At 34.3% G+C, this 19,744-nt stretch overlaps 1 protein-coding gene and 2 pseudogenes across 1 annotated transcript; all 3 read right to left on the reverse strand.

The window, feature by feature from the left end:
* Positions 1 to 804: 804 nt before the first annotated feature.
* Positions 805 to 10,894, reverse strand: LOC140954286 (wall-associated receptor kinase-like 1). Its single transcript, XM_073406230.1, has 5 exons — positions 10,126 to 10,894; positions 9,441 to 9,593; positions 9,246 to 9,352; positions 8,415 to 9,183; positions 805 to 860 (listed from the first exon to the last, which is right to left on the reverse strand). Exons 1-5 carry the CDS (start codon positions 10,892 to 10,894, stop codon positions 805 to 807), a joined length of 1,854 nt encoding a protein of 617 aa, XP_073262331.1.
* A 408-nt stretch (positions 10,895 to 11,302) lies between these two features.
* On the reverse strand, positions 11,303 to 14,384 carry LOC118053998 (uncharacterized; annotated as a pseudogene).
* A 1,747-nt stretch (positions 14,385 to 16,131) lies between these two features.
* Positions 16,132 to 16,899, reverse strand: LOC118053975 (metallothionein-like protein type 2; annotated as a pseudogene).
* Between the last annotated feature and the right edge of the window lie 2,845 nt (positions 16,900 to 19,744).

Here is a 19,744-nt window from a genome sequence, read left to right on the forward strand (position 1 = left end):
TACACTGAAAGTAAAGACATGAATATTACATTCCAAAATGGTAATTCATACACAAGAGAAATCCTACATCTAACGATCTGCATCACCTCGTGGTGTACTTGTTTCAACAACAACCATATTAATTAACTTTCTCACTATATTAATTAATTACTCTTAACCTTTGAAATTTAGTACTTCTACTTCAATCTAACTTAATCCCATAATTTACATAATCTTTTTAAGACTTAAAAAAAATCCAGCTAATTCCTCTTAATTATCAAATAACTCTAACACTTTCATAGAATTACTCAAAAATTCATTTTTCCTTCCTTGGTTACCAATAGACCCAGTAATTTCATTCGAATTACCTATCATCCAACTAACCTCTTTTGTTAGCCAATCAATCCGGTAATTCCATATGAATTACTCCTTATCCGGTTAACCTCTTTGTTAACCAATAAACCCAGTAATTCTCTTTATTACCCAAAAATCCGGCTAACCCATTTCAGTTAGCAAAATCAATCCGGTAATTCCATATGAATCACCCAGTATCCGGCTAATCTCATTTGTTAGCCAATCAATCCAGTAATTCCATTCGAATAACCCAGCATTTGGCTAATCTCTTTTATTAGCCAAACAATCCGGTAATTCCATACGAATTACCCCATATCCGGTTAACTTCTTTGTTAACCAGTAAAACCGATACTTTCACATAATCATAACTCAAATTATTCATTTGCTCCATTCGTTTAATATCAAATAAATAAGCAACATCAATAATTTGGGAAACTAAAAATTACAAAATGAGGTGACGAATCACCTACATTATGCTCGGGATGACTCAGCTCCTCCTGTCTGATAACCAGCTCCAGACACAGCTCCTGAATCAATCAAATGTCATTATATCATTAGTCCATCAATATTTTTCTAACGTGTCGAAACACAAAGCACGTAATATTTTTATTTGTAATTTGTTCTAATAAAAATTCATTCTCAAATATAGCATCATTATTTTACATACAACCTCATATTTAACTCAAGTTACTTCTTTGCTTACTCTATGTTCATAATTCCTCCATCAAATAATTCTTCTATTCTTTATACCCTCACATCATATTATTTATTTAATCTAAATACTATATTCAAACACAATCTAGGCATCTTGTCTTCATATTTTCTTTTAACTAGTTTATTTCTCTTTTAATTTGAATTTACTTATTATTATTATTATTATTATTATTTTTCTCAACTTAAATGCTATCTCTTCATTTAGTCTTTCTTACATTTTCATTTATCATGATTAAACATGGTTTTTTCTAAACATTAACATCAAAACTCATTCTCCCTTCTTTTTTTTTCCCCTCATTTGCCGAATGTGGTGTTTCTTTTTTCCTCCCCCAAATCTTTGTTATTTCAACTTGTTTTCATTCTATTCCATTTCAATTTCATCATTTTCCCTTCCCCTCCTAATTCCCCCAAATTCACATAAGAACCCTAAGTTCAAAAATCTAGGATTTAAGGGAAACTAAGGTAAAGTTTCCATGAAATTACTTCCTAACTTAATCAAATAAGCTTAGGAAAACATCTAAAGCAACATTAAATCCAAAACTTCTCATGTTTACCTATTGCTTTTCTTCCAATTTCTCTTCTTTTCCAAGGTTAGCTGAATTCCCCTTCTCAAATCCTCCTTCCTTCACTTGATTTAGTGTTTTATAGGTTGAACTTGCAAGTTTATAAAGTTATTCTTTCAATTTCCTTATTGTTTTTCCTTACTTTTCTCTCCTTCTCTCACGTTATGCTTTGTGTTTTTTTATTTTCATCTTTTTTTTTTATGCCCATTCAGGCAGTTAATAAAAGAGAAGGAGGGCTTATAAATTTTCTTTTCAATGGCAAATAACTATTCTACCCTTAATGAGTATTTTTGTCTCTATTTGACGGTCCTTATTTTTTTTGCTAGCACTGCCGAGCTCTATTTATCTTAACATTTTAACTAGATTTTATTTAGTATATTTTAAGGTTCCTCATAAAATTTCAGTTCAATCCGATGGTCGGATTAAAAATTACGTCCAATAACGTAAAACTTCTGATTTTTTGTCAATTTCTCTAAAACTTCTGAAATTTTAAACCCAAGCTAAGGCATGATATTAGAAGGCTCCATGCAAATTTTCAGAATTTTATGATCACCCAATCAAGAGTTATGAATTTTTTTGTTTTACCTAAAACTAGTCAACTTATGATTTTTCGTCAAATTTCTGAATTTCTCTACAAATTCTGAAATTTTAACCCAAGCTAAAGCATGATATTAGAAGGCTCCACACAAATTTTCAGAATTTTCTAATCACCCAATCAAGAGTTACAAATTTTTTTGTTTTACCTAAAACTAGTCAATTTATGATTTTTCATCTGGAGGTTTTACATTCTCCCCTCCTAAAAAAAATTTCGTCCTCGAAATTTAAATTCATAATTATATATAAGAAAATAATTCAGGATATTTCTTCATCATTTCTGACTCTCTCTCTCAGGTTTCTTCTTTTATTTGAGAGTTTCTCCACAATACTTTTACTAACGGCACACTTTTATTTCGTAATTCCTTTATACTTCGGTCCATAATTTGCACAGGTTGTACCTCCATAGTTAAATCTTCTCGCACTTCCATCGGAATTTGTGGCAAAATTCGTGTGGGATCCAAATTTGCTTTTCGCAGCATCGAGACATGAAACACATTATGTATCCTATCTAAATCTGGTGGCAGCAGTAAACGATAGGCAACCATCCCAATTCTTTCTATAATTTTATAAGGCCCAATATACCTGGGTGCTAATTTTCCTTTCATTCCAAACTGAATCACATGCTTCCATGGAGCAACCTTTAAAAATACCGTATCTCCAATTTGAAACTTTAGAGGTCTCCGTCGATTATCTACATAGCTCTTCCGGTTTAGCTTCTTTCATCCTTTTCTTTATCACCTTCACCTTATCAACCGTGATTTGCACCAGTTTAGGTCCCAATAATTTTCTTTCCCCAACTTCATCCCAACATACTGCAGTTCAACATCTCCTTCCATACAATGCTTCATATGGTGCCATTCCAATAGTAGATTGATAACTATTGTTATAAGTAAATTCTACTAATGGCAAGTGATCCTCCCATTGACCTCTAAACTCTAGAATACAAGACCGCAACAAATCTTCTAAAATTTGTATTGCCCTTTCAAATTGCTCATCAGTCTGTGGATGAAAAGTTGTGCTTAGATTCAATCTGGTACCCAAAGCCCGTTGTATACACGGCTATAACCTTGATGTAAACCGAGGATCCCTATTGAAAACTATAGAAACTGGTACACCATGCAATCTCACCACCACTTTAATATATAATTGAGCTAGTTTTTCAACTGAATCCCCCATCTTCATAGGCAAAAACAAAGAAGACTTTGTTAGTCTATCCACAATCACCGTGGATATGTAAACTGTGGTGGTGGCTGCCGTCATTGGTCTAGCTGAGGACGATGGAAGAGTTGATGGCCGGCGGTTGGAGTTGGTTGCAGGTCACGGCGGGAAGAAGAAAAGTTGCAGAGGAAGCAAAAAAAGAAGAAAAAACACGCGAGAGGGGCTGCAGTGAGGAGAGAGAAACCGACGGTGGCTTTTGGTGGTCGGCTAGTGGTTGCGTTGGCTTCTTGTGGTACAGATGATGGTGGGAAGACCGGTGATGAGGGTGGTGGTGGCTGAAGGCCACGATGGAGAGAGAGAGAAAGAAGAAATGTGCAGAAACCGGAAGAAAAACTAGTTTTTTTTGCCGACTTTAGACCCGATTTTCTCCTCTCTCAGGCCATGAAATCCACCTCTATTTATAGATGGTGGAAGAGGGCAATCTTGTCTACATGGGGGGAAATTTCAGCCCTTCATTTAGTTGGGAAGAATCCCAACCATTGGGCTTAACTTAGGCATCATGGGTCGCAATTCTGCAGACAAAAGCTGACTGAGTAGGCCTCTTTAGGCTGCCACCAGTGCTAATATATTGTCATTTAGCCTGAACGGGTCACATGGAGTTGCAGAGAAAGTGCAAAGGATCATTTTAGTAATAAGATTTGTCAAATTTGGTGGATATTAGATACATTCAATGCAGCGGCAAAGTAGTCAACTGGACCAGCTTTTTCAAAAAGAAAAAAAAAAAGATAATGAACAGTGATGAAATCTGTTTTTGGCCAAGGTTCATTTCAGTCCTTTCTCTTTCAATTGCTGTCAATTGAACCCTAATTGACCCTAAACCTTTTTTATTTAATGCGATTAAGCCCTTTAATTTCAATCAATTATCTTGCTTAAAATCAAATTTGATCTCTTAAAATTCCAATCTTCTTAATTAAACCCTAATTAGGCTCTCAAACTTAATTTTTCACCACTTAAGCCAAAATAAAATTAATTTGACCCATTTAAAGTATAATTAAGTCATTGCACTTAATTAAATCCTTTAATTGGACCTAAATTAATTCTTAAACATAATTAAAATTTAATTTGGGCTATGATCAAATCAAATTGGCCTATTAAAAATTTAATTATGTCTTTGAACGTAATTTTTATGCAAATTCGTTCCAATAATCATTTCATTTGACCTTGAATTTGAAATTTTTTCTTCTTTTTTGGGCATAATAAGGTACAATTAGGCCTTGAATTTTCTTTCAAAATTGCAACTTGATTCCCCGATTTGCTTTCTCAACGTTGTCAGCCTTTATTTTATTTTTTTATTTTAATTTTTGAAAAAGAAATTAATTTTTGGGAGTAACCCAGAATTGGGTTATGACAAACTGAATCATCAATATCTTTCAATCCCGCACATACAATAAGATTGACAATATGTACACAATATCTAACATGCATGAAGTATTTTGACAATATATTAGTTGCCCAATTATTTGTTACTCTCTTCAAATATTTTATTGTCAAATTATTTGAACTTGTATTGTCTACTATAACTGTTAAAATGTTATCAAATTCCCTATTCCAATAAACAACTCTCAATTGCTTGGCCAATTATTTCACCTTTATGATTAGAAACTTGACAAAAATTTAGAACTATTTTATTCAAATTTCAACCTTCATCAATCCAATGGGCAGTCAAACACATATAATTAATATTTTTGGATTGATGTCCAAGTATCGGTTGTTAAACATAAACGTTGATCTTTAAAAGCTTTCTTTAATTTTTCCTTCTCATCTACATAAATTTTCAAACAATCTCACCAAATCATCAAACGAAAAGGAACATCAGATCTAGGTTACATTACTTGACAAAATGATTTAAATCCTTGGTTTTCAACAAAGTTAAAAGGTAGCTCATCAAGTATAATTATTTTTTCCCAGGGCTTTCCCACACTCTTCATAACTATAACCTACTGCCTTAATAGTCGTCAGATTTTCCTCTCCATTATTACCCCCTTTATTATAGGCCTAGGTTTTAAAACTAAAGTTTTTTTTGTTTTCGGTCAATCACAAAAGGAAATTTTATGCATACAACTAGATGACTCCACAAGTTACTAGTCCTATTAAGTATAGTATGACATGCATAGTCTTTTCCACAATACATACATGTAACCCTATGAGCTTTAGGATTACCATCTAGTTTTTTAAAAGGATCCCAAATTTGGGATGTTTTTTTTTATTAGATTTAAAAGGTGGATTACCTTCACTTTCAGTGTTGCTATTTGTACTAGAAATAGCACCTGGAACTGGAACTGGAATAGGCAAAGAATTAGGATCCGAACTTGAAGGATTTGATTCATTTGGTGTAGGATCTTCCCGATTACCCATCTAAAATTATAAAAAATAAAAATAAAAAATAAAAATAAAAAACATGAATTTTAAAGTTAAAGCTAACATGTTCAATTGCAAAGAGGATTTAAAGACCAGAAATTATTTCCAATTGCAAAAGCAAGAAAAAAAACCCACTATTCTAGCCCAATTGCCACTATTCTGCCAATTAATGCAAAAGCAAGAAAAAAGCCTTTTGGTGAATCAAGCAAAAGTTGAGCATCATGTTAGGTTTTCATAAAATTGCAAAAAGGCATCTGTCACCTCTCTATTCTAAAAAACTTGTATACTACTCATAGAAATACACATCATAATGAGCTCCAACATCTGACTAGGCAAAAAAATTTCAAACAAGGTGTACATTATAATGGAACAATGGTTTATAATAGATCATACATGAAAATCAAATATTTCCATGGAAAAGGTTTTGCAAAAACACACAATAATTTTAACTGAACAAAGCAATCAATATCTAAAAATTCAACAAACCATGAAGTCAAAAAAATCAACAGTAAACTTGAACTTATTATAAATATAACATAACACCCAACAATTATAGTTTCACATTATAGCCAACTTTGTAACCTATCCATTGTCCCACTACATCAACCATACTGACAGAATTGATAGTTGAACAAGCTTTTACCAAACTCAAGTCTATCCATAAATCAACAACAAAATCTTGACCATAAAATAGTCTATCAATTCAAGGCAAATAAAAGGCACTAGCAATCAGGATAAAACGGATTGATAGTTGATAATACAAATCAAAACCACATATTAAAGTTAATAATACTAAACAAAGGAATCAAGAACTCAAGAAAATCAAATAAGACAAAAGGCATGACTGAAACAAGATAAAGGAGAGAGGAGGGGGGTGAACTTGAAGAAAGATGCAAAAACCCTAGCTGTAAGAGGATAGAAAAAGGAGAAGAAAAGGTCAGAGAAGCATGAAAGTTTGAAACAAATGATACAAGCACACGAAGGCCAGAATTAACACATGGATAAACTTTACCTTGCCGTCTTTTCTCTAATGGAGGAGCCCTCTCTTTCTGTTGCAAGTGAAGAGAGAACCCAAGGGTTTTTGTTTGGCTACAAGTATACTAGATGGAGATGTGGGTTATTGTTTTGTTAGAGAAGAGATAGATGTAGGGGGAAGAGACACAGAGTAGTGTAATTGCTCTTTGCAACCTTTTGTTGCTTACAATAAGAACAACAATCTAAGGCAGAATCTCTCTGTAGAGGAATCACTCTAGAATTTGTATTAAGAATAGCAAATTGCCTGATTACAAAAACTGTCGTTTCTTATGTTATGCTCTCTTCTTAAATACCCTCTACTAATGAATTATAATCTAATACATATTTGAACTCTAATCCTAGTCTAACTAGGAAACTGCTAGCTAACTAGGAAAATAATAACTACAGCTGATAAGTTTTCTTAATCAACCTGACTAGGAAATATTAAACTACAGCTAGTAAGCTTTTAATCAGCTTTCACGTTTCCTTGGTTTCCCATGTTTCTGTCTTCCAGTAATCTTTGTGTTTTACAGGGTTCCTTCCTTTGTCTCCTCCTGATTTGCATCACAGAGTGGATGAAAATTGAAAGGGAAAGGAAGAAAGGGATAAATCATCTTTGGTCTGAGCGGCGGCTTTTCATGTAATGTTATTAATTAGGGTTAGGTTTACTGTAGTATTTATAGGTCTTTTATATTTTATGGTTGGTTTGGTTTGGTTTGGTTCACCGGTTTCAATTGTAAAACCAAAATTGAACCGAACCGGCAAGATTTTATGGTTTTAAAAATCAGTTTAATTGGTTTTTCATTGCAATTCGGTTTTCTCGGTTAATTTTTCATCGGTTTTTTCGGTTAATTGGTTTTTTAAACACCCCTGCTAATTACCATGGATTTTCACCCCTAGTCATGACAAAATTTCTTTTAAATTTATTATTTTTCACTTGGAAGTGGTGTTGTTTAACATGGGGTTTACATTCTATGCCTAATATGAAGGCCTTCCGGACCTTAACTAGTTACAGTAAGCTAACCCTTCTATAAAACTGGGCTTATTGAATATTCTGAAGTTATAATTGCTTTAGTTAATACGCCTGAGTTCTTCATTAGCTTTGTCTTGTTTATCTTTTACAAACATCTTCACAACATATCCCACATCAATAAAAGATTTATCTCATTTTATAATTTTTACATGTGGCATATTATGATGAGCAAGTTATGAATCATTGGCATATTTGGCATGTCCATATGTCAAAATGAAAACTTTGCCCATAATATTACTTGTGAAGAGTATCATTTTAATGTGATAGATAGATAGATTGCTTTTAATAATTTGTTATATTATATATAAACACACACTAACACACATAAAGGTTTGATCCCATAAATAGGATCGTCAACACATCAATCCAGTCCATATATCTAAGAAATTTCCATTTTCGTCCGTTGATTAATCATATTTTATTGAAATTCTACCATGGAGAAATTTAAACCGAAATCTCAAACATAAGAATTTGAACCAACAGAAGGGAACAAGGGAAAAGAAAAACAGAGACGCATGAATGTTTTTCAGCGATTGATATGTCTTGTAAAATCAGCATGTTGTAATATTTTATCAACGGTTCACCATCGGATGATGTAGTCCTGCCAGTATCAAATTCACCACTGATTGATGTCGAAACTGCATCCCAATCATTGCTTGCATCATCCATGGTGTTTTTTGATATTTTACAGTTCTCTTGAATATTTAGCTCTTTTTGAGACAATCCATTTATCCTCTCCAACTCTGATGTGACTTCTCGCATTGTAGGTCGATTTTTCCCATTCAAATTCAAGCATCTTTTCGCAAGATTAGCAACAGAGATAACTTCTTCACTCTGACAGCCCTCCTTAACTCTAGCATCAAGAATATCAGACAGTCTATTGTCTTCCATCAACATAATAAAATGCGTGGCTAAACTTCTAGTCTCTGTCTGACTTACAGAAAATATCGGTTTTTGTCCGCTTATGAGCTCAACCAGAACCACTCCAAAGCTATAAACATCACTCTTTTCTGTAAATTGACTAGACTGGAAGTACTCGGGATCCAAGTAGCCAAAAGTACCTTGCACAAGAGTGGTCAAGTGAGTTTGATCGATGGATATAGATCTTGAAGATCCAAAATCAGATACTTTTGCTCTGTATTTCTCATCTAGGAGTATGTTTGTAGACTTGATATCACGGTGATAAATCGGAATGGATGTTGCTGAGTGTAGATAGGAAAGTGCTCCGGCAACTTCAATGGCAATCCGTAATCGCATCTCCCAAGATAACAAGAGATCTTCGTTTTGATCATGGATATACTTGTAAAGATTTCCATTGGGAATGAACTCATAGACTAGCAACGGAACTTCAGTCTCCAAGCAACAACCGAGCAACTTAACCACATTCTATGGTTGATTTGTGAAAGAACGACGACCTCATTGATAAATTCTTCAAGCTTTCCTTCATCAACGACCACGGACTTCTTAACAGCAACAATCCTTCCATCTGCTAACATCCCTTTATAAACTGTGCCTTGACCACCTTGACCGAGTATTCTATTCACATTAAAAACGATCAGTGGCTACTTCCAACTCCTTTGAACTGTATATTTTTGTTTTTTGAACCCAACCTTCAGCAGCACGTAATTCCTGCTGTAACAATAGCCCACCGTTTCGTTTGAAGAATTTCTTTTTGAGTTCAATCTTTTGCCATTTCTTTACAAGTTTATACAACCACCAAATGCCCATCAGCGATGACAATGCCAGGACAACTGCGCCTATAACTGCATTATTTACAACGAAGAAAAAGTTAATTTGTTGGCATGTGCAATCATCAGCATATATATATATATATGACTGCTGAGTAGCAACAAGCTAGATTTAGTAGCTAGTATTTTAAAATTTTATACATTTAATCTTTTGGCTCACTCCAAAAATAAGAGCTTCTTCTCTGTTTTACCATCCTAGTAAGGAAAACAACAAGAACAACGACAGCAAGAAAGTAGAAGAAGAAGAGAAGAAATCTTAGACTTACCTATCAAGGCTATATAAAGTTTATTGATCTCGCAATCGAAAGACCCCCGTGTATTTACACATTTAAGTAACCTCGGCACGAATGCTTTGATTCTTTACATTCATCCACATCTAATAAAATAATAAGAGAAAAAATCCAAAACGAATAAGATGATTATCCAATGTTAGGACAAATATCACTAACAAAATTAGCAAGCCACCATTCCCATAGCAAAATCATCATTTTCTCAACAAACAAAATGCTGTCATCACTAATATTTTTTGGAGGAAAAAAGTATTTACCTATGCATCCAAGGTAAGGGATGCCCTCATAGCCCCAACCACACACACATTCGGATCGAAAAGACTCATTGTAATATCCTCTGCAATGCACGGGATCATCAGAATTCACATTCGTTGTCCAACCAAGCTCTGCTGGAACATAATCTCTATATTGCAACGAGAATGGATCGCTGACATTCGATTCGAACCATGTCTGGTTCACCAGGAAGGCCAGCTTGCATCCTTCTCTATCTTGATTATCATCTGTAGCTTCTAATTTTGGATTGAAAACCTGAAGGAATGATGGGGGTGAAGCCTGGCAGAAATTTTTACTCTTTACGTCACTGCAGGTAGACTCACAACCGATGAGACTTGGCGTGATTCCGGTCATTAGAGCTTGAGTATTACAACCTACTGCGATGAATACATCATAGTTTCTGGAGAAGACAAAAGGAGTTCCAGTGAAATTCAGAGTTACACCATCTTCCCTGCCAGTACAATTCGAGGATATTATTGGACTTTTGACAGTAACAGTGGCTCTTTCAGCTGAAATATTCAGCACCTCCATGTTGATTCCACTTATAAAAGCTCTAGCAGGGTTGAAAGTTGCATTGCATTCTATGGCGAACCATTCGTTCATGCAGCAATCTTTTCCTATTCCGAAGGGGTATGGAATGCTGATGTCTCCACAACGATCTGGACAACCAGACCTTGCGATCGGTGCTGCTGCTGCTGCTAGTTGAAACATTAGCATCATCAACATTAATTGAAACACCAATTTCCAAACCATTTCCGCCCTTCTTTTTTCTTTTCTTTTTGAAAGTTTTGATTCCAAATCGCTCCTAAATAAGTTCATATATCCCTGTAAAGCAAGAATTGAGATGTTTCTTTGTACCTTCTTGGTGACTCACCGGGTCAAACCAGCAAGTATAAATAAAAAATAAACACCGGTGGAATGTAGATTTTTCAGTAGCATATAGTTGAAAAGTCGTCCAGTTCCTTGGTCTCCAGAGATCGATTCAAATTTAATTTTTCAAGGAAGTAATGAATATAAAATTCGTGTATACTAGTCAATTGTACAGTTCTGAGAGTTACTAGTCAATTTTCATATGGTTTGGATTTTTATTTTGTTTACAAATGAGAGATTCAAGCTTGAAATTTTTAGGGGGGGGGCGAACACTTCCATCATCTGAGTTACAATAAAATTCTTTCAAGTTTCTTTTTTTGACCGTTTTTTTTTTTTTTTTCTTTTCTTGTTTGGCTGCTGCAAAGAAGAAGAGAAGAGAAGAAAGATCGCTATCGTTGCTGGAAAAAAAATAGGGTTCCAGGAATGGTTCTTCTCTGTATGGCCTATGGAGCGTGCTTGGGTTTAACACAAGGGGACGCAGTCTACTGTGTTAACTATGGGCCCTATGCTTCCTAGGAGGTTTGCAGGGTACCAGTAGTACCCCTATTCACCGATTTTGGTAACGAAAAAACAAGAAGAAGAAGAAGAAGAAGAAGAAGAAGAAATCAGAGGCTTTGCCTATCATGGCTATAGAGAGTGTATTGATCTCGCTATCTATTCGACCCGCCCAATTCTTGACCTAGGCTAGGCTGAGTTATTAGCCAGATGGGATATGATGACTATGGTAAGGACCCGAAAGTTAGTTTCTTTTCCCTCTTATTATTTGCAGCCTTCATTTCAACAATTTCCTTATCTGAACATTTTTAATAAAAAAAAAAAACATTAACAGTAACAGCCTTAATTGCATGCATTCCTGTCCATTGACAAAGTAAAGTTTCATATCCTAGACTACTTTTAACTCTTTAAGCCACGATGTGTGTAGGGGGCATGGATCAGGCTTCCCTTCAGAAACCGCCTTCTCGGAGAGAGAATAGAACCAGCCATTCCTCCATTTAAACTGCAAGAAGTTAGCTTTCAAGTGAGAAGCAGATTGCAATTTTATTTTATTCTTGCAGTAGATGTGCTGCAAAATAAGGAAAATTTTATCCTCCCTTAACCCTCTTCTATTAGGTCCAAGTAGGCTCAAGTCTCTTAACCAACATATATTTATCAAACTAGTTCGAATCCACCAACTCAATCAAAATTGATAAAGTTGTGCTAAAAAGCTTAAAGCTAAGGTTAACAAAAACTTGTACCTCCTTAACAGCTGTTGGGAAGTGGGCAACAGCGCGTGCATAGGCACATAATCTTTCCCCGATAGCTTCTTTAAATACTATTCCTTTTTTCTGCAGCTGCTGCAGAAGCAAGTTCTGTAATAAGGCTAGACACCTGGAAACACAAATGTCAGTATCAATCAGATCTATTCATTTTAGAGATTTTATTGTGCACGAACAAAGTCAAGAGCTTAACAATCATAATCTTGTGAAGCAAAGGTCTGCAAAAGGATAGGAGGCTTCGCGAAGAGCTGAAAGGAAAGAGCTCTTTGCCAAGTTGTTGGAGCATGACTTGCTTAGATATGCACACCACATAGAAAACAGAAAATCATGTGCAAGAAATACCTAGTTTCACAATTACATCATCCAATTGATTTATATCTTAAAGTCCACAAAGCATAAAGAAGTAGCACTAATAGGGAATGGGATTTACTAAATAGCATCAAGTAGACAGCGGATTAGCTTCAATCAAATGAAAGCATTAAAGAAATAAATAATGAATGAAACAAATTAAATCATCCAAGTATAAAACTATAAACACTAGCGAAAGATACGCAGTAATTCAAACTCTGATGCTTTAAATAGACACCATTGTCAAAGATAGCTTTACCTCATAGCGGAATTCTTTCTCCACGGCACCAACAGTTGCCCCTGAATGACGAGCTCCAACAAGCATGAATGCTGAGATCCAGATCAGCTTCTCTAACATTTGCTTCTGAAAAGCTTTCTTGTCAAGAACCTGATTGCAACGATGAATAAAAATGTAAATATGCCATACTAATATCAGAATGTGAATTCCACAATTCTGAATTTAAAGGGGAAAGAGGGAACGTTGGACTAAGTTTGAACACTGAAAAAAATAATAATAATAATAACCCAGTAAACCCACCCCATCAAAGTGCCAACCTTGACTTTCATGTAAGATATCTTTGATTACAGAGTTAAACCTGAAGATCTTATCTATTTGTGTCAACCTCCAATCCCTGTGTTTTTTAGATTTTAATGAATTCCCTTATAATGGTTTCAATCAGATGAAGATTAAGAAAACTTTCTTTACCTTACAGGACAGCCCTCCAGCATGCAATCTAGCAGCTACTGCAGATGCCCATTTCCCATATGCTGCAGTCAGTCCTTCAGGATTGGTATCAGTCTTTCCATCAGTAGGAGGTTCTCCAAGCTTTGATACAGCAAAATATGCCAGCACTTGGTCTGCATCACCAAGACCTTTACTTTGAAACCATGGCTCCAGCATCCCATTCTGGAAAAAAACCAAATCTGCTAGACTGTCAGCATCCACCCAATCATTCACTGCCATTTATCAGAAGCCATAAAATGCATAGCAAAGATTACAAAATCCAAAGTTTCAGATCAAATAAATTCCATAATAGCATAATCCAACGACATTGATGAAGAAAACACTGAAATTTTGTCACTCAACTGTTCTTTCTTTCTTTTTTAGATCAAAATTTAAGCAATTCAAAAGGCATAAGACATATTAAACTTCCAATTCAATCAAACAAAACAATCCCATATACAATTCGATTCAATGAGAGCATACAATATTATAATTCAATCAACAAAACTAAAAGCAAAAACAATACATATTAAACTTCCAACTCAATCAAACAAAACAATCCTAAATACCATTCGGTTCAATTAGAGCATACAATATTATAATTCAATCAACGAAACTAAAAGCAAAAACAATTTGCACTGTGACCATTGTTATAAAAACAAAACAGCAACATTTAATCAGGTATTGATACCGCTCCATCTAGGCTTGGGTGTAGCTTCGAGAACAGCATCAAGATCATCATTTCTTGTACAAACCAAAATGGGACCCTCAAAATCAAGCGGCACCGGTTCTCCTCTCTTCACAAGCAAATCCTGACCACTGCCCATTTCTTGTAAGGCCCTTCCCACCCTTCCAACACCAACAATCACGGCTGGGGTCACCTTGGCAGCATTTGGGGCTGTGGCCATAGCTGAAGTTTGAGTCTTTTGAGTCCTGCTAATGATTTCGGTGCTAAAAAATTGAACTTTGAATTGGGTTTAATGAGAGGAGTTATAGAGAGTAGTGCTAGTAATGAGAGTGTGGGGGCCATGTGTTTTGGTGATAAGGTTTATTAGCAGTGCAAGAGAGGGGTGGGGATAGTGTTGGGGCCATGGTGACTGCCCGCTAATATCGAAGGCACAAAGTGACAGCATGGGGGCGCTCACCACTCAATTTCTAGTTATTTATCCAAAAAAACACTTTTTTTTTTAATTCGAAAAAATTACACCTTTCAGAAATTGTATTTTGTAGGCTTAGATAAGCGAGTAAAACTCAAATTGTTCCATGTTCTTACAAGAGATGTACGCCTTGACTCGAACTCGAACTCGAGACCTGTTGTTCATATCTCAAGCCCTTTATCCTATATAGGTCTTCTAATCTTATTTTGTTTTTATGTTCTTTTTTTTTCCTTACAGGTCACCACCTCAGTTTTTATTGATATCCATTTTTTTTTTATGATCCATTTTAAAATTATGTATATTTTAATTCATCTGTGGACAAGTTTTCCTTGTCTAAATTGATGCATTTATAAGGTATTTTTTGGGCATAATTCTCTTGGAATAAAAAAGCTTGACGTGAGAGAGAACCTCAAAGGTTCGATTTATTTTACATTTAAGGTCTTGAATCTATATTTAATGCCACAGTTATAAATCCTAAGCTAGGGTTAACTTGGGGTAGGGATGGTTTCTTATCGGAAAAATATCAACTTCAATTATTTTAATTTTTTTATATTATTTTAGTAAAGAATATGAATAAAATATCTAACGCTTTAAAAATAATTGATTGCTTAGGTTAAATATCCGAGTGGTCTTTTATTTTCATACATTTTGTAGCTTTTTCTCCCATGTATGTGATTCATGACTGATTACAAAAAAAGCTCGAATGAATGACAAGTTAATTAACAAATTTAGTTTATTTTTAAAATATAAAGAGAGAAGTGATTTTGTAGAAATTTTATTTTAGATAAAACTAGTTTATTGTTTACACTACCCTGTCGATCATACTAAAAAAAATTAACATAAAAAATATTCACGTTGCAAGGAATTTTTTATATTGTTATTAAATCTAGCCCATTAATTTAATCTTGAAATCACTCAATCCTATTTTTTTACTTGACTAAAGTTTCAAATTAAACAATATAAAATTATTTTTATATGACATAATTAATTTGGTAAGTTTGAAGATAGTCAGGATAATTAATAAAAAATATAGTTAAATTACTAAAAAAAAATATTAAGACAATGAGACATTGGATCAATTTATGTTTTATAACTTAACTTATTAAATTTATAATTTAAATTACAAACTCTTCTAGATTAAATAGATATATTTTTTAAAATTATTTTTTTTGCGTTAACGTGACTAATTCAAACTAACAAATACAAAAATTATCCCAAATGACATGTACACTATGAATGTGACCTATTCAAACTAACAAATACAAAAAATAACTAACATGAGATTTACAAATTAAGCACCTTTTCGTAGCGATGTTGGATTCTAGTTGTTGTTTATATAGTTGTAAAACCTGGATTAATAGATTTATCCAAAAAAAAAAACTCTTCAGAACTTCATCTGGCTAGATTTTTAATTGATTAATCAAGTATAACACTTACTTGATTTACTTTTTTAGATCATTCTTCAAATCAAGAAAGAAAAATATGATTATATATATATATATATGTTATCACAGCACCAAACTCGTTAAAACTAATCAAAAAGCATTAGGAATGGCCAAATCATCGAACATTGTCAAAGCAAATGAAAAGTCAATGATTTGCAGGTAAAAAGGAGAAGAAAAGGTTTGCACACTATTAAAGCACGAAGTAATCAAGCATTTTTCATTCAATCATCTTGAAAGTTGAAGCCAATAAAACAGTGACACACACACAAGACAAAGATCAGTAGCCATCAAGCTACAGCAGCAAATGAAATCCTCCAGATGATTTTGAGGAACCCTTCGCTGTTTTATTAATTTACAGCAAACACCATCATACATACATGGACTGACCACCTGTTTTATTATAGCATACAATAACTGCTTCGCCGGAGCCATGCCCAAGTTTTCTCATTTGCAAGAGCATGGATCACAGGTGCAGCTTGATCCACACTTGCAGCCATTCTCAGCACCAGAGTTCATCTCCGACCTCTCATAGAACCTGCAGCAGCAGTAGCAAATCAGTTAAATTCCTTTTTATCTGGAGCTAGTTACAGTATTTCAACTCAGCGACACTTACATCTGAACTGGTGCAAAACCTGCAATGATTGTCTCAGTTGTGGTGCTTTCTGAGATACCTAGGGTCAGGGTACATGCCACATCTGCCAAGGAAATCACGAAAACAGAAAGGTAGATGTCAGAATATAGTCTCCAGAGAAGCAAGGAAATAAATAGAATAAGAAATCAAGTAACTAATATGCTCCATGACTGGGTGTTTCTAGGCAAAAGCTTTTAAAGAAAAGAAATAGCAATTACTTGCAGCCACTGCCGCACTTGCAGTCAGATCCACAGCTACAACCTGATCCAGACATCTTCTATGGGAAAAATAGGATAAAGGGCTACTTGGAAAATGAATTTTCTGAAGCTAACTCAAACTCGGGATGATTGAATATCAGGTCTGGCATGCTATTTATAGTGTAGTTCATGAAAAAGAGGGTTCATATCCACCATCCATGTGGTTAGATCCTAGGGTGATAGCGTATGCAATATTAGGGTTAATTAAACAAGAGCGGACAATGGACTTGTCAATATTGAAATTATAAAGTAACATTCATAATTAAACAAAGTAATTAGAATCGGCACAAAAACAAGACAGGATTTAAAAAATAATAATTTAGATAAACACTAAGATGCATCTTGTACGTTAACTAATGAAAGAAGAAGTTGACATTTTTTTTTTTGTTCTTGAACCAATGTCATATATCGCCTTAGATAGCTTGTGTAAAATGATTCTTGTGGATCAACAGGCCTTGATTTTATTTTATTTTAAGAAAAAGGGGGGTTCTCGTTCATAAAGCCATATAAAGATTAATTATGAAAACCTAGAAAGATTCAGTGGTACTCCACTACTACTTGTAAATATAAAATGAAAAATAAAAGGGTTCTTGTTCATAAAAAAAGTGTAACGACTAATTATGAAAACATAAAGGCTACTTGGATACTCCACTACTTTTATATATATAACGGGCCCGTGCTAACGTCATGAGCCACACCCAATATTTCTTTTTACACCAGAAAAAGAATATCTAATATTTTTCTTTCTGCACTAAAAATAATGAGTTTTTCAGAAATTCAACTACCCAATAAGATTTTTGAATTGAATAATTAAAAATCTTAATTGAATAATTAATTGATTGATTGTTTTTAACCATCTCATTTATTCTCTTGAAACTAAAGTAGCTTGCGGTTTAGTACTTGCAAAAGGTTTCTATTGGTAGAGATAAGAACTCTTCAATGCTCAAATAAGTAATTTTTTTTAGAGAGGAAAAAAATAAAATAATATTTTAGAGAGAGATGCTCTAAAAATATATATATGCAATAAAGAATAAAAATTGTGCACATTTGTTCTGAAGGTTTCGAAATGTATTTTATAGCTCATGAGTCTTATCTTTTTGTGAAGAGAAGAGCCTGCAGTGTAATTACCATAATAGTATTTAATAAGGGATAAATATCCCTTACATTTTTATTAATATTTAATGGGAATATGGTGGGTCTTTGGAGGACTTTTATACACCCAAAAAAGATGTGATCTCACTCTAATAGCATTTAATGAGAGATAAATATCAATTGCATCTATATTAATGTTCGATGGGAATATGTTGAGTCCTTGAAGGACTTTTATACACCTAAAAGGTGTAGGAAGATTAAGGTCCAAGACGTCAAATGTAGCTAAACTCATGGAGGCTGAATTCTTTCTAAGGTTAGACCCAAGGGAGGATGGTTATTTCCTTGGGCATACCCAAGAAAAGATTATTGTTGCCTTAGACTTGGCTAACTGCTAAATCCAAGTGTCTTGAAGGGTGGCATGTTTGCTACTCCAACTTTGTCTTGGACTTGGTTGTTTGCTAAATCCAAGTGCGTTGGACTTGGCAGACTGCCATGTTCAAGTGTCTTGGTTCTGGCATGTTTGCTAGACCTACATTACCTTGTACTTGGTTGGCTGCCACATCCAAATACCTTAGGTCTAGCATGTTTGTCAAACCCACGTTACCTTGGACTTGGTGGACTGCCAAGTCCAAATGCCTTGAATATGATATTTTTACTAAATCCACATTACCTTGGACTTCGCAGGCTATCAAATCCAAATGTCTTGGGTCTGGTATTTTTGCTAGACTCACATTACCTCACTCTCTTGGGTGTGCCAAGAAAGGGTGGTCATTCTTTTAGACGTTCCAATAGAGGATGTGGATTCTAATGAGCATGCCAAAGACTGGTACGCTACTAAACCCAAAAGCATCTAGGTTATAGCTGACGCTAGGCCTAGTGTACCGAGGCTTGGCACACTATCAAACCCCCACTAGGGACATACTCATTTCCTTGGACGTACCCAAGGAAGGAGAGTCATAAAGGTTTTTTAGACCCGTTACAAAAAGGTTTATCAATATCCAAGTACTGGGATAAACTTTTGGTTGCCAATAGATCAATATTAAAATCTCCCGACCTATCTTCATACCTAGTCCATGTTCCAAATCAAATTGTTTTGAAGTTGTCATGACATGATGTGATATAAACAACTTAACAAGTTTAAAAGCAAGTCAAATGATTGATAAAAATGTGTTTTTAGGTTAAGTATAAATTCCAATGTGACATAATTGTTTTTAAAAAATAAGGGAAATTACCCCTGACATTATATAGTTTGGTTGAAATGACACTTATTTACATAGTTTTGAAAATTTACACTTTGCAACCTAGGTCAAAGGAAAAATTCAAATATGATGAAATGACCATAGGACCCCATATATATTATCATTTCACCTACTCTCTCTGACTTTCTCTTTCTTCAATAAACAATGTAGATCCAGTGATTTCTTTCAACTTAAACAATAAAATACATATTCAAATTGATTTATCGCACAAACTCATGTTTCATCACGGTTGTCTGTACGAGGTAATGGAATCTCACACATTTTCAAATTGATTTATTGTAGGATTTGGGTCTTTAAATTTTGAGGTGGGTTTTAGAGAATTAAATTGAGAAACAAATATTCTAAGTAAAAATTTATTTATGGAAATAAAGTGGTGGATCTTAGTCTTACTACTGGGTAAGGATATTTTGCTTTACTATTGAGCTAGATAAAAAAAAAAAAAAAGGCTTTGTCATAGAGCATTAAAGCTAGGTTTAGCTAGTAAATATAATCCTACCGACTATATCCATGGAGTGTCCTTTTTATTAAAGAGAAGGGGGCTTTCGATAAAGAAAAATAAATCTA

This window comes from Populus alba, chromosome 1 (genome assembly GCF_005239225.2).
Source record: "Populus alba chromosome 1, ASM523922v2, whole genome shotgun sequence".
Classification (NCBI taxonomy): domain Eukaryota; kingdom Viridiplantae; phylum Streptophyta; class Magnoliopsida; order Malpighiales; family Salicaceae; genus Populus; species Populus alba.

Excerpts from the sequence above, each read along its gene's own strand:
- LOC140954286 (XM_073406230.1), bottom strand. The coding sequence starts at position 10,894 with ATGGTTTGGAAATTGGTGTTTCAATTAATGTTGATGATGCTAATGTTT. Across the intron at positions 9,594-10,125 it reads CCCTTACCTTGGATGCATAG|TTATAGGCGCAGTTGTCCTG; the intron begins GTAAATACTTTT and ends TAAATAATGCAG. Across the intron at positions 861-8,414 it reads CAGGACTACATCATCCGATG|GAGCTGTGTCTGGAGCTGGT; the intron begins GTGAACCGTTGA and ends TGATTGATTCAG.